General features: G+C 45.5%; 1 protein-coding gene across 10 annotated transcripts in view; it reads right to left on the reverse strand.

The window, feature by feature from the left end:
• Nucleotides 1-23364, reverse strand: part of IL16 (interleukin 16) — a 68204-nt gene that overhangs the window by 27857 nt on the left and 16983 nt on the right. For 3 of the 10 annotated variants that reach the window (XM_083586221.1, XM_083586219.1, XM_083586216.1), the window contains 8 exons: nucleotides 12157-12550; nucleotides 8742-8878; nucleotides 7486-7618; nucleotides 5213-5321; nucleotides 3553-3698; nucleotides 1973-2083; nucleotides 1051-1165; nucleotides 3-76 (listed from right to left, as the gene is read on the reverse strand). In XM_083586221.1, the coding sequence (XP_083442347.1) occupies nucleotides 3-76; nucleotides 1051-1165; nucleotides 1973-2083; nucleotides 3553-3698; nucleotides 5213-5321; nucleotides 7486-7618; nucleotides 8742-8878; nucleotides 12157-12465 (1134 nt within the window). In that variant the 5' untranslated portion in view covers nucleotides 12466-12550. Of the gene's footprint in view, nucleotides 1-2; nucleotides 77-1050; nucleotides 1166-1972; nucleotides 2084-3552; nucleotides 3699-5212; nucleotides 5322-7485; nucleotides 7619-8741; nucleotides 8879-12156; nucleotides 12554-18478; nucleotides 18682-19235; nucleotides 19389-23364 lie in introns of those variants that run through there. The other 7 variants (XM_083586215.1, XM_083586223.1, XM_083586222.1 and 4 more) reach the window with 6 other exon arrangements.

Consider the following 23364-nt stretch of genomic DNA (forward strand, 5'->3'; position numbering starts at 1 on the left):
ACCTTGAATTTCTGCAGAGCTTCGTGATGTGTGAGTCCGTGCATTGATTCTCCATTCAGTTCCAGGATTTCATCCCCTGTTAATTGAAAGAAATAATCCTGTTAGAGAGCCTTATCTTAGTTTATATGTAACACCATCGCTCCAATAGATGTCACAAACGAAGATTCAGAGCCATTGTGCATTTTCAGTTTCCACTCAGAATAAATGAGTGTGCACGCACACAAACAAACACATTTATTCTATTCATTCACAAACAAACACATTTATTTATTCTATTTCACAGTTACCCACTTGTTGTGTGTCAAAGCCCCCAAGCCACCCCCACCATGAGAATAAATACACAAGGACACAGAATTTTAGGTTGGTGTTAATGGGCAAAATTTAGGCTACAGCTTTATTGGTTATAGAATGTGAGTGGTATTGGCTTAGGCATTGGCATCAACAGACTATATCTGACTCCTGCCCACCTTGCAGGGAGTCTGGTAAGGGTAAACCACCAGTAGGGGGAGCCCCGCCAATGTGGATCTACTCAAGCACCCCCTGGGTTCCCGCTGGGGTTGTGGCATGGCCCTAGCCCCTCCCTGGGCTTCGGACAAGATCCACACACCCGGATTCCTTTAACGGAATACCCCTGAGCACGGAGGGGCAGGTAATGGCCTCACCTCCGCTCTCCCACACAACACTATTCCAATGCCTAACCGCCAAACCTTACAAAGTTGTGACAATTGCTACGAGGTAGGTGAAAACCAAGTGGATGGTGCCAATTTGCCAAGTGGGAAAAGTCCTACCAGGCCCCTCAACGGCGACCAACTGAAGTCCATAGCAAGGCCGACGACGCAACCTGAACAAAGGTTGTGGGTCACAAACGAAGATTCAAAACCATGGTGTATTTTCAGTTTCCACTCAGTATAAATGAGTGTGTGCACACAAACGAACATACTGCAAAGAAGATGCAATGCACAACAGGATGTCTTTATTCTATTTCACAGATACCCACTTGTTATAAAAAGAAAAGGCCAGTCTGCATATACATAAGCAAAGTTCTCCCACCTTCTTGCAGCCTTCCATCTGCAGCGGCAGCTCCTCCAGGAAAGATAGTCTTCACATATATGCCAATGGGGCCATAAATACTGTCTTTGCCACCCACAATGCTGAAGCCAAGGCCCTAAGGGGAGGATGCATGGGGAACATGTTTAGTTGATGAAGCGGTTTTAAAAAGGCTTTCCCAATTAAATGTAAATGCTGCACATTACAAAGGTCTTGCCATTATTTTATTTTATTTTTTGGCCAAAGTTCTTGAGCTTTCTTTAGCTTTGCCCAAAGTTGTTTTGAGCTCAAAAATCGAAGTTTTCCAGCTATTTTTATGGAAATCTGGGTGTCTGCACATATGTGTGTTGTTGTATGCAATGTTTGGGAGGAAATAAGACGGTAAATAACAAATAACAAACTAAATATCGATGTATGTAATTTTTATTTCTTAATTATATTTAGTGGTAGTATGGCTGTATTGTTTTTTGTAACATAAAATCATTCAATAAAAATTATTTAGATATATATATATATATTTATGGAAATCTGCCAAAATCTGCACTTCCAACATGGGTTACCATATATCCAGATTTTACCAAATCCCAGCTATGTCTGGGAAATTCCTTATGGCAATGCTATCCCACCCAACCCTCAAAAATACAGATGGGAGAGAACTTATGAACTGATAGACAAAACCTACAATTTCACAGATATGCCATGAGTTCCACTGAGTTCAGTGTAATTACTCTGAGATAAGTGAGAATACAATTCCACTCCTACTAAACAATGTGTTGGCTATGCTGAATGGGGCTGATGGGAGTTTGAGAATGGTTAATGATGCCTTCCTACATCCCTCCTAAGTCTAAGAAGTATTGGTTAGCAGCCTCTCTGAAACCATTCCTGCCCAAGCAGAGGAGACACATGATTAAAATTAGCACCTCACCTTCCCTTGGCCTTTCATTAAAACAATATTGGAGATTACAGAGGCTTGAAGACCACACGTCGCATGCATCAGCTGGGCTGTACTCAGAGACCGCGAAGACCTGGAAAGGGGCTGCATATTCAACGAAAAGCAACAGGTCAATGCCACTTGAAAGGACAGGAGACCATGGATGTTATGACTAGGGGTAGGATACAAATAGGGCTTAGTTTGAATTTTAACGTGAACCTACTCAATTCACACTTTCTGAAACAGTATGAACACTGAGGTCCAGCTCTGAGAGCCTTCTGGCAGTTCCCTCACTGTGAGAAGTGAGGTTACGGGGAACCAGGCAGAGGGCCTTCTCGGTAGTGGCGCCCGCTCCGCACAATCGGAACAAATTTCAGAAGCCAAAAAGGCATGTTGGAAAATGCGATTTTTGAGCCACCTGGCCCCAAAATGGCAATTAGGCATTCCGTTTTGGCAACTGTAACCCTGGTTTAAGGGAGTCATTTGGTGCCTAGATTAGTTATTTGAGTTTCTAGCACTGCTCGCATCATTACTGACAATTAGTCACTCAGGCTGGAGCTGAGAGGAGTTATAATTTGAGAACATCTGGAGGCCACCACATTAAATCCCCCTGCTCCTACCAAGAGAGTCTTTCCTCGTGGTACCTAGTGTGGCTTGAACTGGAAACATTATGCACCACGATGCATATGCTCTACTACCGAGTTACAGCCAGACTGAGAAGATAATGCCTGGATGCTTAGAGATGCTGTGGGCAGCCTCCTCCATGCATGGATGGCTTTGGGTTCATTGGAGACATTAATTAGTTAATAAAGTAAGGTAAAGGACCCCTGGACGGTTAAGTCCAGTCAAAGTCAACTATGGGGTTGTGGCACTCATCTTGCTTTCAGGCCGAGGGAGCCAGCATTTGTCCTCTGCCCTTGAGCAGGGCTGATTCATGTTCAGCTTGTCATCTACTACAGTCCCGAGATCCTTTGCACATGTAGTAGTGCAAAGCCAAGTAAGGTAAAAGGTAAAGGACCTCTGGACTTTAAGTCCAGTCAAAGGCGAATATGGTATTGCGGCGCTCATCTTGCTTTCAGGCCAAGGGAGCCGGCATTTGTCCACAGACAGCTTTCTGGGTCACATGGCCAGCAGGACTAAACTGCTTCTGGTGCAGCGGGACACCGTGACATAAGCCAGTGTGCATGGAAATGCCATTTACCTTCCCGCCACAGCGCTACCTATTTATCTACTTGCACTGGCGTGTTTTGGAACTGCTAGGTTGGCAGGAGCTGGGACAGAGCAACGGGAGCTCAGTCCGTCGCGGGGATTTGAACTGCTGACCTTCTGATGCGCAAGCCCAAGAGGCTCGGTGGTTTAGAGCACAGCACATCCCTTTTATTAGTTAATAAACTAATGCCCTGGCACACACAGTTTGGGAACAACAGCCCTATGCTCTTGTAGCCGTGATGGAAAATAGGTGACTGTTCCCTTGACAGGAGGGAAATTGGTAGCCATAAAGCTGTACACCAGCTGTTCCCTGCTAAGCATAGCTCTGCCTTGTTGCTGCTGCCATCTGATGGATTTCCACTTACGTTTACAGAGGCTCTTCCTGCTGAGGTGTCCAGCTGCTGAGAGAGAGACTTCCTGTTGCTGTAAAGAGAATGGGACTGTCTGTATCGGGAGGCTGATTTCTTTGCCATGGGGCTGTCAATTTCCCCTATCCAGTATGGACTCACACCTGTTAATAATAACACACAAGAGAAGGGAGAAGGTATGAAACAATCAGGAGTGTATTACAAGGACCAGAAGATAAGAGAGAAACTGCAGCGCTGGAAGCATTTCCAGATCGACATTTTCAAGGCAGATATGGAGGATGGAGAGGTGTGCCTGCTCACCATGCGCAAGCTTACCAGATATGGAGGATGGAGAGGTGTGCAGCTCCCTCAATATTCCTTAGTGGGGGGCTCAGGCCCCCGAATATTGAGGGGGCAGAGGAGGCCGAACTGCCGAGCTGAGCACGGCGCAGCATCAATAGAAGGTTGTGCCGGCCTGTGCAATGTTGGGAGATGCCTCAGTCCTGTATACCTGAAGGAGCATCTCCACCCCCATTGTTCAGCCCGGACACTGAGATCCAGCGCCAAGGGCCTTCTGGCGGTTCCCTCATTGCCTCAAGTGAGGTTACAGGGAACCAGACAGAGGGCCTTCTTGGTAGTGGCGCCCACCCTGTGGAACACCCTCCCTTCAGATGTGAAGGAAATAAGCAGTTACCCTATCTTTAAAAGACATCTGATGGCAGCCCTGTTTAGGGAAGTTTTTTTAATATTTAATGCTGTACTGTTTTTAACATTTGATTGGGAGCCGCCCAGAGTGGCTGGGGAGACTCAGCCAGATGGGCGGGGTATAAATAATAATTATTATTATGCTGTGAGGACTGGCATGGCCTGCTGCAAAGTCACACTGGCCTGCACACCAGCTACTCCTGACACCAAGCTGGCTGGTGCACCCTTCCGCTAGGCCTCATGCCATGCTGTGACAGTCTCCACAGCATCTCCTGACACCATGGAGACCAGTGTGGCCTAGCAAAAGGCTGCCCCAGCCTACACAGCATTGGAAGGTGTGTGTGTGACATCACACATGCAATGCGCACCACCATCCCAATCTTGGGTGCCACCCAGCACCTGTGGAGGTGTGTGTGTGTGTGTGTGTGTGTGTGTGTGCAGAAGCTAGCCTACTGTACAAAGTTAAAATTTCCCTTAATTGCTCCACCCACTATGGACTCTGGCCTTGCCCACCACGGGCATCTTCAGCCTCAGTCCTTCCTCCCCGCACACCCATCTGCAATATCACCATGGCAATGTCTATTATTATTATTATCATTATTATTTTTCAGGTTACTTGTTGCCTCATAAAATACATCTCCAGCTGATGCACTTATGCAGTTTTAAAAACAACCACCGAGTTCAACAAGGCAACAATTATTCTGCCCTGCCTTACGGTGTTGTTTGCCAGGATTACCGAGATAACATACGTGGATTGCTTTCAATATCCTAAAGTGCTATATAGTTCTTTAAATTCAGATAGATTTAAAAATGCTGATCTTCAGCTAAAGAAGGCTCCCAGAGAGGTTTGTCAATCACTTAAAAAAGAGAGCCTATAATCTAAGAAGGCACGACATGAAAGGAAAATGGATGTGGGGAGGAGGAGGAAATAACAACATTAAGTGTTAAAATATAAATTGCCGCTAGAACTTACTGGCTGAATTGCTGCGAGTCCTCTGACATTTTGCTTTTGTCTGTAGAATGGAGCCGTTGTGTACGTCCTGTTTAACAGGCTGTTCTTTGCGAGAACAAACTGAGGATTCCTGGAGTGGGGAGATTTATGGAGAAAAAGACTAGCTTAATCTTTTAAGGGGGCAATGTTTACTCTGAGCTTGCCTGAATAAGCTGGAGCTCTCTCCTTCTCTTGGCGTGCAACACCAATAATACCCCTCACCAAAATGGCAGAGCCATTTGTCATACCCATGCAAGAGATTCTTGAAAACTTTAGCAGACTTGGATGATGAGTCCCTTATATGTTACATAATTTTTAATTAGGGTTAACAAATCTTTGACTAACAGCTCAGAGCAAGATTAGTTTTAATAGCTATGTGGCAGGCCAGAAACGGGAGAAGGGTGGCTCTTTTCAGTATGAAGATAGGAAGCTAGGAAGCTGCCTTATACCATTAAGTCTATATAGCCAAGCATTATGTACACTGACTGGCAGTGGCTCTCCAGGGATTCAGGCAGGGGACTTAAACATCCCTACCTGGAGATGCCAGCAGCTCTGCCACTGAGCTACACAGCCCTTCTCATAACAACTGTTTCTGCCCCTGCTGAATGCCTGCCTGGATTCCACAAACCCCACATTGATAGACATTGCTGTTGGGCAGCCATGTATCCCACCCCACCCACCCCCTGCCAGGAATGCTCTTGGGAATACTTGCTCCTGTTTTCAACATCTGGATTTTCAGAAAATCCCATCGCAACCTGCCATCAAGATTTATTGTCGAATGGCGACTTCCCTTTTCCCCACAGCAGAGGGCGCTTTTGTTAAGTTACTCAAACGCCTTTGCTGGGTATCTTCCCCTTATTGAACACTTTGGGGGGGTACCATTAATGTAGAAAAGCATAGAATCCTAGAACTGTAGAGGTGGAAGGGACCCTGAGGATCATCTAGTCCAACCCCTGCAATGCAGGAATACAGAGCTGAGCCATATGGGGATCAGAGTTGCAACCTTGGTGCTATCGGCACCATGATCTAATCAACTGAGCTATCAAGGCTGATAATCACCTTTCTTTCCTGCAGTGTTCTCGATGGTTACTTTTTGTTTGTGTGGCAGTTGTGCCATGAAGAGCTCTGGGACAGGCAGAAATTCAAGAGGAGACATTCCCCCCCCCCCCCAGTGTGGCCATGCCACGGAGAGGAAAAGCGCACCTCTTTAATTTCTATCTGCCATGCAGGTATTAAAGGCACAGGGGTGGAAGTTGAATGTGTGTAAAGGTAAAGGTAAAGGGACCCCTGACCGTTAGCTCCAGTCGCGGATGACTCTGGGGTTGCGGCACTCATCTCGCTTTACTGGCTGAGGGAGCCGGCGTACAGCTTCTGGGTCATGTGGCCAGCATGACTAAGCTGCTTCTGGTGAACCAGAGCAGCACACAGAAACACCATTTACCTTCCCCTCTGAAGCACTACCTACTTATCTACTTGCACTGTGTGCTTTTGAACTGCTAGGCTTGCAGGAGCAGGGACCGAGCAACGGGAGCTCACCCCGTAGTGGGGTTTCGAACTGCCGACCTGCTGATCAGCAAACCCTAGGCTCTGTGGTTTAACCCACAGGCCACACCTTCCCTAATACCAACCACCTTGGGTCCTGTTTGTGGTGCTGCCCAGTTGTTCCCTGCCACGCATAGCACTGCCTTGTGGCTGATGCTGCCGTCTGATGAATTTCCTTTTACATTGACAGAAGAGATTTGCAACAGGGCCTTGTAAGTGGTGGCTCCCCTCTTTGGGGAATGGCCTACCTGGTCAAGTGTGTCTGTCTCCCTCATAACTGACTTCCAGGAGGAATTTTTATTTTATTTTTAACATTCTGGTTTACACCCAGACCATTGAAGGCTGAAAGATGCTGTTCCTGGAAACCTTGAAATTATTTGCTATGAGAATATGTAGCTTTATGTTCATGCCATCAGAGTCCTTCCAGGAGGACATATCAGGGGCTTTTCTTAGGAAATGGCCCCACACCAGTAATCCCTAGAGATCACTCGGTGCTCCTATGGCTATTGCTAGGCACTGGCTTGCTTTTTCCCCTCTGGAAAAAAAATAAGGAATAACAAGTGCTACTTGCCTCCCCTTTGGCTGAAGGAGCAAGTGGGCAGAGACAAAAAAGAAAAGAGGAAGGAGGAGTCATGTAGGGCATCTTGCCAAAGTCTCTCCCCCACACACCTGCAGACCTGTGGTCCTCCTACCAGGAGGTCTCTCCCACGTACCTTGTTAGCAATGACTAAGTTTACCAAGCCTTTTGCTGACTGGATGAGCGATTCCGCTTCTTTGCTGGAGAGCTCCTTAAGAGATTGTCCGTTGACAGTGAGAAGTTCGTCGCCAGGGCTTAGACGGCCATCCCTTTAAAAACAGCATCAGATACACACTATAATTGATGTTAGAAAATACAGTGGTACCTTTGGTTTTTGAACCTAATCCATTCCGGGAGTCTGCCCGACTCCCGAAACTGTTCGAAAACCAAGGCGCGGCTTCCGATTGGCTGCAGGAGCTTCCTGCACTCAAGCAGAAGCCATGTCGGACGTCTGGCTTCCAGGAAAAACGTTCGCAAACCGAAACACTCGCTTTCGCGTTTACGGCGTTTGGGAGCCGATTTGTTCGACAACTAACGCATCTGAGAACCAAGGTAAAGGTAAAGGGGCCCCTGACCATTAGGCCCAGTCGTGGCCGACTCTGGGGTTGCGGCACTCATCTCGCTTTACTGGCCAAGGGAGCTGGCGAACAGCTTCCGGGTCATGTGGCCAGCATGACTAAGCCGCTTCTGGCGAACCAGAGCAGCGCACGGAAACACTGTTTACCTTCCCGCCGGAGTGGTACCTATTTATCTACTTGCACTTTGACGTGCTTTTGAACTGCTAGGTTGGCAGGAGCAGGGACCGAGCAATGGGAGCTCACCCCGTCACAGGGATTCGAACCGCCGACCTTCTGATTGGCAAGTCCTAGGCTCTGTGGTTTAACCCACAGCACTGTATTTATTTGGAACTGGAATCACTTCCCTGTGGCTGCTTCGTTCCCTGAAGCTCAGGTAACTTAAGAGATTTGGAGACGGCACAGAGGTTCATTTGCCCCTTACCAAACAACGCCCCTCACCCCCCCACACCAGGTGATGCTGGAATGAGGCATAACAACACAACCTGTAAGTGAGAACACTTAATGTGTTGTGTTATTAAAATACTGCTCTGGCTGAGCTGCTGTGATGTCATGCAATGTTCACCAATGTTCCAATTTCTGAGTATCAGTGTTTGCAAACCTCCACGCAGCCTGTGCACTGTGATGAATCATGCAAATAGATACATACATGCATAATTAATTCCAATAATAGAATTTATTCAGTCCAGAATTGTGGATTGTGATATTATGCTAATGTCCTTTGCCTATTTTGAGCCTTGGTTAGAAGAGGTAAATTAGAAATATGAGTAATCAAATACATTCATATTCATCATCTTTAAGCGAAGATGTGAAGTACCTCTGGGCAGCTCCTCCGTCAATCACGTGGCTAACTGTGAATTCTTTTCCAAAAGCAGAGCAGTTGGGAGTCCTGGAGACTTGAATTCCCAGTCCATCGGTACCCGTGGCTATGCAGAGCTTCCAAATGCAGCTGTCCTGGTTTGGAAGATTTGGAACGGTATTTAAGGTAAGAACTGATGCTTCTCATGAGGCCAGCTATAACATTTGGATAGCCTAAAAATAGATGTGCTGGTGTATTCATACAAATCAGAAGACATTCCCCATTCCATGCAATCTTTGAATCTGCATCTTAGCAGATACATCCCCTCCAACATTCCTCCAATGAAAATAGGGACGTTCTAAACAGACAAACGGGACATTCTGGGATCAAGCCAAAAACTGGGACGACTTCTGTAATTCTGGGACTGTTCTGGGAAAATTGGGACATTTGGAGGGTATGCAGATAGTGTGGGGTGTTTGTTCTGTGGTCCTTGATAAAGTTGAGCTTTTTTATTAGTACTTTGTCTCTCAAACGAGGTCTACTTGATTTGGAGAAAAAGCCAAGATGGCTTTTGCGGTATGGTGACATACATTCTTTATGGGCCTTTAGGGATGTTACTTAACTGCACATTTCAGTATTTTTGACGTGCTCTCTGGCAGCAAAGCAGTTCGTTTCATTTTAGTTCCCTTTCTGTTGGAAGTTGGGCCCAGGAAAGTCTCTGAAGGAGCCTAGCCTTGTTCTAAAAACGTTACTGCTGATATGTAGGAGAATTTCAGCCTCTGATCTAATAAAGTTTTTACACATTACAGTTCCTTTTTAAAAACCTGCAGTTTATTTCTTTCTGCTTAGTTGGACTTTTTTGTGATGATGGCTTTATTGGTGTTTCTCTTTCATTAAAAATAAAAATCTGCATTGTTAAATGGATCAGTTTAGTTGCTTAGAGAGTGATGCTGATAATGCTAAGGTTGTACGAGACAGCTGCATATTCCTGCTTTGCAAGGGGTTGGACTAGATGATCCTCAGGGTCCCTTCCAACTCGACAATTCTATTATTCCTTGTATGCACAAGTCATATTTCAAAGGTATGAATTCTCACAAGCTTTCCAGCATCAAACACTAAAGAGCACTACACACCAACTTTTGTTCCTTCATAGTCATTCCTATATCATCTCTTATCAAAACATTTTTATACAGTTTTGTACTGCAAACAGGCTATGTTAGATACCATTATCTCTGCCTGCCTATCATCTTGTTGAATGGTTCTGCTAACATGAATTTGACACGAAGAGTATTGTTTTCTTTCACCCTTTTTGCAGACGGGTAGATATTTTTGGTCCCTGCTGCTTGCTTGAAAATGTAAAGCCCACAATCTTTTCTTTGTTACTTCTGCCTAAGGAGGGCAGAGAATTTTGAAACGGCTTGCATTTTAATGCAAACCTGCCTTATTTGTACTTCCCAAAACAATATGTAAACTGAAATGCAGCTATTCTCAAAATTTACATTGCTCCATATTTTAGGTAAAGGTAAAGGGACCCCTGACCATTAGGTCCAGTCGTGGCCGACTCTGGGGTTGCGGCGCTCATCTTGCTTTATTGGCTGAGGGAGCCGGCGTACAGCTTCTGGGTCATGTGGCCAGCATGACTAAGCCGCTTCTGGCGAACCAGAGCAGCGCACGGAAACGCCGTTTACCTTCCCGCTGGAGCGGTACCTATTTATCTACTTGCACTCTGACGTGCTTTTGAACTGCTAGGTTGGCAGGAGCAGGGACTGAGCAACGTGAGCTCACCCCGTTGTGGGGATTCAAACCGCTGACCTTCTGATCGGCAAGTCCTAGGCTCTGTGGTTTAACCCACAGCGCCACCCGCGTCCATATTTTACTATGTACTTAATTATTCTTATATATTTAAGAAGTTTATATCCCACTTCTCAATATATACCCTCAAAGCGGTTTACAGGAGAATAGTTCTCCAACCAAAACATACGTACAAAATTGCATATATTAAGGGAGAGCATAAAGGTGCATAAGTTTGTGAATATAACGAAGAATATGCATGATCTTAGGCAATTTGGTTTTGCAAAAATGCACATAGAAGGAAAGATGCACACTAAAACGCTGTCTAATTTTCATGAAGACCTAAAAAACCCCCACCACCCACTGATGTGGAATTGTGCCAATCTGTACTTAAGTGAAACTGTAATTGACAGAATCACCCATCCTGAGTTCTACAGCTCACTTTTATGCTATTGTATCTTGGTGGTGGTGGTGGTTTTGAAATCTCGGAGCTAGCTTATGGTCCTTTCTTTATGCAACATTAACATGACAATATTTAAAGTGTGAAATCTCATACTTTTAAAATACTAGGCAATATTGCATGTCAGCCACTGTGTACTAGTATCATAGAATTTCGTAATTGGAAAGGACCACAAGGATCATCTAGTCTGACCCCCTGCAATACAGGAATCTTTTGTCTGACGTGGGACTCAAACCCATAACCCTGAGATTAAGAGTCTCATGCTCTACCAACTGAGCTGTCCCTAACTATGCAGTTATTCCTATATCCACTCCACTCCAAGCCGTGCAGGCTTTCGCACTGCTTCAAAATCCCGCAAAGCCCCTTTGCCAGTGGATGACAGTAGGCGAGAGAAACAGATATGAGCAGTGATACCTTTCTCATATCACCTTCCACTGCATTAGGATTATTGCCTGTCTCTCCAGCCTATGGCTTGGGGCTCTCTCTGTATACAGTGGTACCTCGGGTTAAGTACTTAATTTGTTCCGGAGGTCTGTTCTTAATCTGAAACTGTTCATAACCTGAAGCACCACTTTAGCTAATGGGGCTTCCCGCTGCCGCCGTGCCGCCGGAGCACGATTTCTGTTCTCATCCTGAAGCAAAGTTCTTAACCCGAGGTACTATTTCTGGGCTAGCGGAGTCCGTAACCTGAAGCGTCTGTAACCTGAAACATCTGTAACCCGAGGTACCACTGTATATGTGACTGCACCATCCCTAAGGGGCACCCGTAACGTTTGCAACACAAGTCGGAAGACCTGTCTCCGAGCATTTCCCTCCAACTAACAGCTTTTAAGCCACATTTTGCTGATGAGAGGTGCCTTTTAAGACCCCAGCTTACCCCTGCTGTGTGCGCTGTAATGACAGCTTTGTATCATAGCAATGCTCTCTGTATTCCTGGTAGGATGAGCCTGCTGTGCTGCAGAACGGAGAGCACATTGGATGAGCAAGCCACACAGTAGGGGGGGTAATACCCTTGGCACGGAAATTCATGCTGCCTTGGGAAAGGGACACGGTTCTGGGGTTTGTCTCCCGAACCTCTAATCAGGAGAAAACCCATATTCAACTGGGGCGGGGGGGGGTGACTCTTACCCAGATCTTAGGGAACACCAAGCATCCAGTGGTCAGGTGTGACCCTCTTCCTACCTTGATGAAGAACTTTCTCTTCATATTCTTGCAGCCATCGCTGGCCGCAGCCCTCAGTTGCATCATGCTGGTGATCATAAAAGGATCAGGAGGGCTGTCCTCGCTTGACGATGCACACGTTAATTGAAGCCGAGGGCAGTAGTCGCTTTCCTCTTGACCCCAGTTAGCCTGCGTTTCGAAGGGATTGGGGTACTTCTCCTCCGGGCTCGATCCGTCATCGCTGTTCTTGCCATTGCAGAGGATGAGGGAGCGTGAAATGGAGCGCAGGGTCTTCGACTTCCGACTCTTTGCGCTGTTCTGTCGCTCCATCTTCGCCCACCCAGTAATCTTCTGCTTCCCCTCAATTTGCCATGGCTATTACAGGGGCTTGTCCCAATTATTGCAGCTGAACATCCTGCTGGAGGAGAGAGATAGAGAGAAGAGAAAGCTGGGTTGTAGATATTGCTGTTTCATCTCTTCTTCCCCACCCCACCCCAAAATAACACACCGTTTCAAATTTGCGATTTTTATTTTTTTTAAGACACAGGCCTTCAGTTCAGGCACAGCAACGTGATGCCTCATGACTTGCTAATTCTGTATTTTTCAGAGAAGTGCTAGGCATGTCTCCCCTCACCCCCCCCTTCGCCGCCTTCATCTCTTGGCTTTATATTCTTTCTATTTCTGTCTCTAAGCACCATGGAAGACTCAAAACAAATATTTTGCATCGGTCCTCTTCAGTTTTGGCAATCCTCCTGTGTCCCTTCCTCCTCAAAAATACACCCAAAAATCAAAGTGGGCATGTGGCAAGCACATGTTTCCAAACATCTGTCATACAGGTACGCCGGATAGAGGATCCCTGTATCTTTTTTCCCTTTGGGGAAGGCAAGTAGCTTGATTACCTGTCCAGCCTGAAGCCACCTGTAGCTGCTTAAGGAAAGGAAACTCTGGGCTGGTGGCTGGCCAGATGGGGACAGAGGGAGTCAAGAAACCGTATCCAAATAAATGCATTGATGTGCAGAAGTCTAGGATTGGCTGTGATTGTAGCCCTGTTCCAATATTCAGCTGCCTATGGAGAGGAATGGAACTGCACACACAGTCTCTTTTCCCAGCCACCCCAGTAATGCCGTTTTACTTGCCTTTTCTCTAAACTACTCCCCACCCCCTTCCGTGTTGTAGCCTTTCCTCATTGGGGAATTTGGGCGTGCTTAGGAAATTGATTGATCCCTGGTCAGACTGTTTTTGCCCATCTAGCCCAGTGCTGTCCACTCTGGCAGGCAGTGCAATATTTAGAGGGTGCAATACTTGCCTTGCCCCGGGCACTGGCAATCCACGCTATACCACTGCTGGTAGCTCCACAAAGACCAGGATGCTTGCTATCATCGGCTACCTGGTTTCACTTCTCCCCTTTTTAAGAGTGCTTTGAGAGTAGGAATTGCCTACCTTCAGAGAAGTCTGCCCCACTGTGTTCTGTGTGAGTCACTGTTTCAGGTGCAAAAGGGTAACTCATGCCGAAAAGCAGGGGGAGAACTCCTCTTAAGTTAGGTCTATGTGTCTCTTTGAGGAATAATGGGATAAGTCCATTGCACCAAACTCATATGAGGCAGAACTGGCCATCCTCAGTGGAGGCTGATTGAAAGGAAGCAAGGGGAGAGCATGGAGTGTCAAAAAGAGCTAACGGGCAGCTTCCGCTTGTGGGTAGTACTTCAGAGTTATGGTAGCTTGTAATAGTTTGATTTAAATTTTATTTCTCACGGCACACTAGCTGTTATCTATATTGGCACATAGTTAACTATTGTAGTAACATATCTCTACAAAGATGATTTCCTCTTCTAACATCTTAAGGGTAGTGCTTAAAAAAAAAGATCTCATTGGATAACATATACATTTACGCCTTGTGGAATTAAATTATGCAAAGGAAACATGTTTAAACTAAAAGCCAAAAATATGCATCGTACAGATGCTTTTGAGGATTTTGTTAGGTCTGGGGTTTTGTAAGTAGACCAACCAAGAATTAGTTTCCCCAAAAGGCAGTTTCCTTTCACTTTTGTGTTGCTCCAGATTTTAGAATATAATTTTTGGCTCAGCAAACTACATGTTTTAGGATAAATATTTCAAGTTAAAATGTGTACCTAAAATGCGGGCACAAAATGATGTGAAAACGAAACCAAATTTATGAATGAATGCTCATGTAACTGACACAGACCAGAAATAGACTGATCTGATTATCCTTACCAGGGATGGATGAATCTTTCCTTTTCTTCATCTCTGAGAATCTCATTTTCCCAATCTTAGAATTCCTTGTGAAAACTCATCAGCATTTTAGTGTGCATTTCTCATAATATACACATTTATTAATGTCGTTTTCAGTAACACTGAAAGCACTCAAAACCATTTAAAAGCACTCACACACTACAACACCCACTCTCAGAATACCTGCCACAACAGCCAGTTAGTAGCCAAAGGACTGTTGGAACAAAAAAGGAGGCCAGCCTCCCATGGAAGGGAGTGTGGGATAACCAGCCTCACATAATCAATATACTTCAGTCTAATTAATACATGAAGGAGTTAATACCATAGAGTAAGCTGTCCTGCCTGGCTTAGCTATGTCACTTCCCTTACTTTAGAAGGAAATAGGCAAACAAGACTATTGTTTCCCTCTGAGTCTACCTGAGAAGTTCAGCATGTTAAGAGGTTTGAGCTGGTTGCTGCAGCTCAACAGCATGGCTCTCACCACACACTTTTGAGTTCCTATATCAATAATCTAGGAACTTTCACCACTTTATAACCAAGCTAAGTTTTACTGCCTGTGCAACTTTTCTGACAGATATATGGAAAAGCACATGAAGCAGGCCTTTGAAGAGTTTGTAAGTAAACCAAATTTTAACTTATCAAACGTGTTGTCTTCTATGTTACGGGAAGTGGGACTCACTTACTTGGAAGGGCATATTTTAAAGGTCTAGCAGCTTATATTTCTACACTTTAATTTGTTACACATTTTGTGACTTTAAATCTCTGCTGCGGTGCTCTCACCAAAGAGCACTTGTCCCAAACTTGGATCTTGGCATCCAGGAATTCTCATTTCTATATATGTTTTGCACCAACAAGGAGTTCCACAATCTGGGAGCAGCCACCAAGAAGGCCCTTTTTATGTACCCTCTCTCTAATATACACATTTTTGTACACATTTCTTTAATCGGAAAGCTCCATCACAACATTCAGAGAACTGCGAATTTTAAAGGGTAGATGTGTTTTGGTCTGCATATAATTTTGGGAAGTGCACCAAACAGAATCTCCTCAGTATCCTCTTCTTTTCATTCCTTTTCTGCTAATGTACTGATGAATCATGATGTGTGACCAGACCAGCTCTGGCTGTTTTTCCTTTAAAACCTCAAGTTGTCTGCACATATTGTGACCCTAGAAAGGAGGATATGGATGTTGGCTCTGCATATGGGATTTCCATAGCAGGGAATGATTGGTGCTGAGGCCTAGCAAGGAAGAGGTGGATAAGGTCTTCCTTGCTCCATGTATTATGTATTAAACTATTTCATTTCTGAACCAAAGAAAACTAAGCTGTACAGTCATACCTTGGTTTTCGAAAAGGCTAGTTCTCAAAAGCTTTGGCTCCCGAATGATCAAAACCCGGAAGTGACTGTTCTGGTTTTCAAACATTCTTTTGGAAGCTGAAAGTCTGATGGGACTTCCGTGGCTTCCAATTCCTGCAGCCAATCAGAAGCCACGCTTTGGTTTTTGAACGCTTTGGAAGTCGAACGGACTTCCGGAATGGATTCCCTTCAACTTCCAAGGTATGACTGTATACAGTGGTACCTCGGGTTATGTACTTAATTCGTTCCGGAGGTCCGTTCTTAACCTGAAACTGTTCTTAACCTGAAGCACTACTTTAGCTAATAGGGCCTGCTGCTGCCACCACGCCACCGGAGCACAATTTCTGTTCTCATCCTGAAGCAAAGTTCTTAACCCGAGGTACTATTTCTGGGTTAGCAGAGTCTGTAACCTGAAGCGTATGTAACCTGAAGCGTATGTAACCTGAAGCGTATGTAACCCGAGGTACCACTGTATAACATTCAGAGAATAATGCACATTGAGTCAATGGTGCGTAATGTCATATTAGTTTTTGCATAATTTAGTTTAGCTTTGCTAGATGTAGGAATGATGCGAGGCGTTTTGAAAAGCACTGCTGCTCCACACCCAACCACTCAGAGGTGTCTTCAGGAAACTCTTATAAGAGTCGGAAGGCCACCTGTCAGAGATGTTGTATTGCATTCTGCATTTTAGATCCTGCATGGAGAAGGTATAGATTACATGGCCCCCAGGTCCTTCTGTTCTATCAGAGATAGGAGTTCGCTCTTCTTTAAACATCTGAAATCCTCAAGCAACCAAATTATGGTGCCAATACCATATTCTGAGGATTTTATGTCTCTAAGAGAATTGAAGAACACACCCACAATTTTGGCTATTGGGGTTTTCCCTCCTGGGCTTTGCTTGTTTCTTTCTTTTTTTCCTTGAGAAAGATAACAGAGGAGAACCAAATTTGCAGAGCAGTCTCTAGCCCCTCTTTGCCTCATCTGTGAACCCCAGGTAATCAAGGACCTGCTCATCCTTGGCTAAAAGGGTTCGTGCTGTACATGGAAATGGACTAACCCTGTCATAAATCAGAGCCACAACAGCAACCACAACAGAAGCAATTACAGCAGAAACCAGCCTGGCGTTGAAACCAGCCCAGCTGCTTCCCTTAAGCATGATCTATCGCCTTGGAAAGGAAAATCTCAATAAGTGAAGAAAGGAATTCGAGACCACCTTCTGATAAATGTTCGCTTTCCTGGAAGGAATGCATTCGGGGAAAGGATTAATAAGGCGCAGGTCGAAGCTGCACAAGCAGGGATCAAAAGAGCGCAAGGGGGGATAGATAAGATGGATTTCCTAGGCCAAAGCTGAATAAGTGTTTTTATGGTAGACTGAAGTGCTTTAAATTTTGACCCATGAGCACTGACCCAGAGTTCAACATAATACATCTGCCTACATATCCACACGTGTGTGTGCTGAGCTTAAAACTAAGGTGGTCATGTGACCAAGTTACCATTTGAGGTGCTGGAGGAGACTCTTGAGAGTCCCATGGACTGCAAGAAGATCAAACCTATCCATTCTTAAGGAAATCAGCCCTGAGTCCTCACTGGAAGGACAGATCGTGAAGCTGAGGCTCCAATACTTTGGCCACCTCACAAGAAGAGAAGACTCCCTGGAAAAGACCCTGATGTTGGGAAAGATGGAGGGCACAAGGAGAAGGGGACGACAGAGGACAAGATGGTTGGACAGTGTTCTCGAAGCTACCAGCATGAGTTTGACCAAACTGCGGGAGGCAGTGACAGACAGGAGTGCCTGGCGTGCTCTGGTCCATGGGGTCATGAAGAGTCGGACACAACTAAACGACTAAACAACAACAACAACCAACCCAAGTCTGGTTTAAAGATAAAGAAACAAGAGCATTGGGAGCAATAGAATTGCCTATCCCCAGTTAGCACCAGGATAGCAGCCTGAGCAAATGCCCAGGTCATCTGGTCATAGTCTTTCTCACTGTGGTGACATGTACTATATTCAGGGATAGGGGGGGACTTCAATTCAGTTTGCATTTAAAGGCAAACTTACCTTCATTAGCCCTTTCGGGAATATTGCATGAACCAAATACAGTCATCTTTGAAAATTCACACTTTCCGAATTTTGCAATTCAGGTCTCCAGCCAAGTAATGTGTACAAAAATGCACGTCTTTGGATACGGTGTGCATAGAAATGCATGCACTGGTGAAAATGACATACAAAAGTGCATTGCATAAATGAAATGCTTTGCCAAACTGGATCTATTTTGCCAAATTACATACAAAAAAATTGTCTATTGGGAGAAATTCGCACTAAAATGCTGTTGCATTTTCGTGAGGACTTCTTTAAAAAGCAATTTGCAAACTGATGTGGAAATGTGGAGAATTGAATTTAAGACTGGAAAAATCCCTAACAGTATATCTATCTAAATTACAGTATTTCTAAATGTGCCTTTATACATTTAAATATAACACATGAAAAATCGTGTCCTCTTTCCCCCCTCTTTTTCATCTTTTTGGTGATGCTTAAGTGGCTCTCCTACCTGAAAGAAGGTTTACCTGATCTGGCTGAGTGGATCTGAAACTTTCTTAAGTTTTTCCTCCTCCTTTTTTAGCTGCTAGGTGAAGGAATAAGATTCACTGTCACGATCGACCATGCAGAAAAGAATAATACAAATGCCCCACAAGTTTTGTGAACTAACGTATGGAGAATTATTTTGTAGACACTTGCCCACCTGCCAAATCCAATGCAGTCATAAGTCGATGTAGCCAACATGCCCTGATGAAGAACACCCTCCTCCTTAAGGATTTTTCTTCTGTTTCCTGTATGCGCTCCAGATACAAAGTTGTCTTGCGTTGTTTTTGTAATCCAAATCAAATGTTTAACAGCTTGGCTGGCTGGTCTCACTTCTACACACGCACGCACACACACACACACACCCCGCTTCCAACCTCCCTTCCTCTGTTTTGTGCTAAATTATCCTAACCTTTTTTTGGTTCTTTATGTAAACAAATGTGCTTGCAAGGAACAGCGTCCATTCTGTTTACACTTCATTTGGGATGACCAAACAGAGCATTTACGAATATAATAAAAACTGTTTGGCGCAATTGCAAAACCGAACTGGAGAGTATTGCTCTTAATGAAAAGACAGGAAATGCCAGATTTCTTCCTTGCTGTAGAGATCACGAGGGTTTTTGTGCCGTTTGGCGTGAGCAGCGTAGTTTGACTTCTTTCATCCAGCTCTGATGAGAAGCCGAGAAGGTTCAGCACTCTCTTCTTCTTCTTCTTCTTCTTCTTCTTCTTCTTCTTCTTCCTCTTTTGAGCTTTTCCCATAAATAAAAGGAGAAGGATCCGATGTGTCTTGGGCTATCCCATTGGTAGGTTCCCCCTTTCTTATAACTTCGTCTAGCAGAGCCTGGGGTTATTGCAGCGGGAACAGGAGAGAAGCATATAGAACCATTCTAAGAAATGAAATGTTAAAAGGGACTTACAACAAAGCAGCAGCAGACTCCCTCAGAAGGCTGTTTGTCTTTGCGGCCCCGGCAGAAAGCTTCAAGTGCAATAATTGAAAACACACCCTCCGACTGTCACATGACTTTCTTTCAGTAATTCTGTACAGGGCTATGGGACACAGCTATTGTTTCCTAACCGCAAAAAGGGGCAGGGGAAAGAAAAATGATAAATGAACCCAGTGATTTTTTGTGTGTCCAGGGCATCCCACCAGATGTCTTAGTGCACCCCACCCCCCACAAGCAGGCTCTTGCCATTTTGGTTTACCTTATAAAGGGTTAACTCTTCTGACAAAGGCTTGCAGGGGCAGGGAAGAGGGGAAAGGTTGTCGCTCATTGGCATGGTATCTGCCCTGGGTGCAGAAGGTCTTGGCCTCCATCCCCAGCATCTCTAGGTAGGGCTAGGAGAGAACCCTTTCTGAAACCCCAGGGAACCACAGCCAGTCAGTGTAGACCAGGGCTTTCCAAACTTGGGTCTCCAGCTGTTTTTGGACTACAACTCCCATCATCCCTAGCTAGTGGGGCCAGTGGTCAGGGATGATGGGAGTTGTAGTCCAAAAACACCTGGAGATGCGATACCGAGCTAGATGGATCAACAGGTCTGACATTGTATGAGATGGCTTCCTCGGTTCCTAGGCCTTATAGTTTCCATTACATCTACAGGGCTGAAGGGCACTACACAGCAGGGTGGACACAGTTTGCATGATGAGCTGGAGGGGCATATTCTCCCTCATCACATTTTATCTAGCATGAAGAGGGATAAACTCAAAGGGCAAGAAGGCAGCATACTGCCCAGACATCTTCATTGTCTATTGAGAGGGTCAGTCAGGGTTAAACTGAAGTGCCTGTCACTCAGAGCCAGTTCACATGTAATGTGGAAGATCGAGGAGGCAATTTGCCAGTGCAAATCCCTAAAAGTTGCAGATATGGGGTCTCAGTTGGATCAGGACCGTGAGATTCATGGCCAGTGTAGACCATGCATGAGGACTGTATGGCCCTCCAGAACTTGCTGAACTACAGCCCCCATCAGCCCCAGTAGGCATGTCAATGGGCAGGGATTATGGGAATTGTTGTACAGCAATATCCGGAAGGCCTAACCCCAACCCTCCAACCCTAGCCTGTCATCTTTTTGTATGTTATTTTCACTAGTATATACCTTTTAAGGCACAATTTATCATTTTGGTATGCATTGCTTGGCTGGAGAACTGCACTGGAGAATTGCAAATGTCCCTGGGTGGCTGTATTTTGCTTCATGTGTTGTTTTGGAATGGGCCTATTTGTTCTTTAAATGCAACCTGACTTGAATTCCTCCCCCTTTATCACCATGGGAATGTGACTCTCAACAAGAAGGCAAAAAGTATTATGGGGTATGCTACAAGCCCGAATGGTTGACAAGTGTGTAGCCATTATTCTTTTTAACACGTGAAACAATTATTCATTCTCCAGCTTAGGAAGCTGCCTTACATTGAGTCAAGCTATTTTTGCCCATCCAGCTCAGTCCTTGCTCTGACTGGCAGCAGCCCTCCAGGGCCTCAGACTTGGGTTTCCCCAGCACCTTTTGTCAAACATGAAGGATTGAAACTAGGACTTCTTATGTGGAAAGCAAGCACTCTGCTATTGAGCTATAGGATTATGCCTCTCTATACAGTAGTGGCGCTGTGGGTTAAACCACAGAGCCTAGGACTTGCCAATTAGAAGGTCGGCGGTTCGAATCCCCGCGATGGGGTGAGCTCCTGTCACTCGGTCCCTGCTCCTGCCCACCTAGCAGTTTGAAAGCAAGTCAAAGTACAAGTAGATAAATAGGTACCACTCCGGCGGGAAGGTTTCATGCGCTGCTCTGTTTGCCAGAAGCAGCTTAGTCATGCTGGCCACGTGACCCGGAAGCTGTACACCGGCTCCCTCGGCCAATAAAGCGAGATGAGCGCCGCAACCCCAAAGTCGGTCACGACTGGACCTAATGGTTAGGGGCCCCTTTAGCTTTACCTTTATACAGTGGTACCTTCGGTTGTGGACGGGATCCGTTCCAGAGCTCCAGTCGGATGCTGAGGTTTTCACAACCAGAGGTGCCTGTTCTGCACATGCACATGGTGCATAGAGTGCTCCTGTTCATGCATGAGCAGCGAAACCAGAAAAATACTTCCAGGTTTTCTGCTTTCGCAACCCAAGGTAACTTAAGCCGAGGTTCTACTGTACAAGGAATGTTCCTAAGATGCTGAAGAGACCCGGCGCTAATGGAGGAGACGTATTTGTTAAGCTGCAGTTTGCCCAGCAAAAGGGTTTGTAGGAAAGGAAATGTTGACAGCTGTGACTTGCTACCGAAAGAGCTCGCCTGATGATTTGTGCTCCTCGTGCCTCCTAGCCGCCCCCAGCCAGATTCCTCGGAAGCCTGTCAAGGATCTGTGATTCAGTTTGTGTGTAGGTGAAATGCCCTGGCCTTTTTGTGGCATTTCTTGTGACGAGCGAGGACCGTGAATTCAGAATTTGCAGTGTGTAAAAAGCAGGGACCAACAAGCAGCAGGGGCTCCCGAAAGGCAACTGCTGTGAAACCATTACTGTTTTGCTAAGATGTGTGGGCCCTGATAGGAATGTTACACTTTAACAAAACTTTTGAGTGAGTATGTATTCAGGGATGGAGAGCATCTGTGAGTGGGTGGTAGAGGAGGATGAAAGAATGTCTTTAAGGATTGCTTTGCTTGATCAGACTGAAGGTCCGCCGAGGACATAATCCTCTGCTGCTTATAGCAGCCTGTCAGATGCTCCCAGGAAGCTCCCAAGCAGGGCATGAAGTCTGCCCTTGTTGTTTGTCGCTGAGATCTGGTAAACTGCACCTGAACATGGAAGCTCAATGTAGCTGTCGTGTTTAATTGCCATTGGTAAAATGTAGGTTCCATAAATTTTCCTAAGCTTTTTATTTAACAGAATTTTAATCGAAAGCCTCTAAGTGGATCACTTGACACAATATAAAATACTCATTTTAAAATACAAATGAAATGGTATATTAGAACAAGCTGAGCTTTAAAGAAAGGATCAGAATGTAAGTAAAATTGGCAGTATTAAAAATATACATAATAAAATAAAAATTCAGCTCAAAAGTATACACCTGGGTAAAGGTACCCCTGACTGTCAGGTCCAGTCATGGACGACTCTGGGGTTGCGTGCTCATCTCGCTCTAAAGGCCGAGGGAGCTGGCGTTTGTCCGCAGACAGCTTCTGGGTCATGTGGCCAGCATGACTAAGCTGCTTCTGGTGAACCAGAGCAGCACACGGAAACGCTGTTTACCTTCCCGCCAGAGCGATACCTATTTATCTACTTGCACTTGACATGCTTTCGAACTGCTAGGTGGGCAGGAGCTGGGACAGAGCAATGGGAGCTCACCCGATTGCGGGGATTCGAACTGCTGACCTCCTGATCGGCAAGCCCTAGGCTCAGTGGTTTAGACCACAGCACGACCTGCGTCCCTTACCCCTGGGTAGGCTTACCTAAACAAATAAAAGTTTTTAAGCTAATGCCAGAAGAAATATAGCCAAGGTGCCTGCCTGGCAGTGGCATAGCATGGGAGGGGCATGGGGTGGTTGTGGCAAAATTGCCAGCAGCACAAAATCTCAATACCCGGTGCCGCCACAATACAGCTACACGCTTCTATTGCTGGGCTCTGTTGAAAAAAGTTTCTGCATGCGAACCAGGAAGTGACCTCTCCAGACAACAGAACAACTCTTCTTTTCTTATCTCTGCAGCTGCGATCTCCTGGGTGATGCAGATGCTGTTAGGCAGTTGAATGTGCATGTGTATTCCTTCTGTTTCCCTCACTCTGCATGGCCCCGGGCACTGGCAACCCACGCTATGCTAGTGCTACCTAATGTCAATGTGCAGAGAGTTCTAGAGTGTAAGCGTTTCTACAGTGAAGGCTAGTTACCTCCAAGTGCAGGATGAACACTAGGAAGCATTCGTAGGAATGCCAGTTGCATGTCTAGACCCCGCAGCCACCCCCTTGTAAAGAAGACACCAGGACACAGATAATATGTTAATGTTAATTGGGCAAATTTTGGCCACAACTTTATTGATTACAGACTGTGAGCGGTATTGGCTTAGGCATTGAATGAACCCAACTATA

The sequence above is a fragment of the Podarcis filfolensis genome (assembly GCF_964270895.1).
Source record: "Podarcis filfolensis genome assembly, chromosome: 14".
NCBI classification, from domain to species: Eukaryota; Metazoa; Chordata; class Lepidosauria; order Squamata; family Lacertidae; genus Podarcis; species Podarcis filfolensis.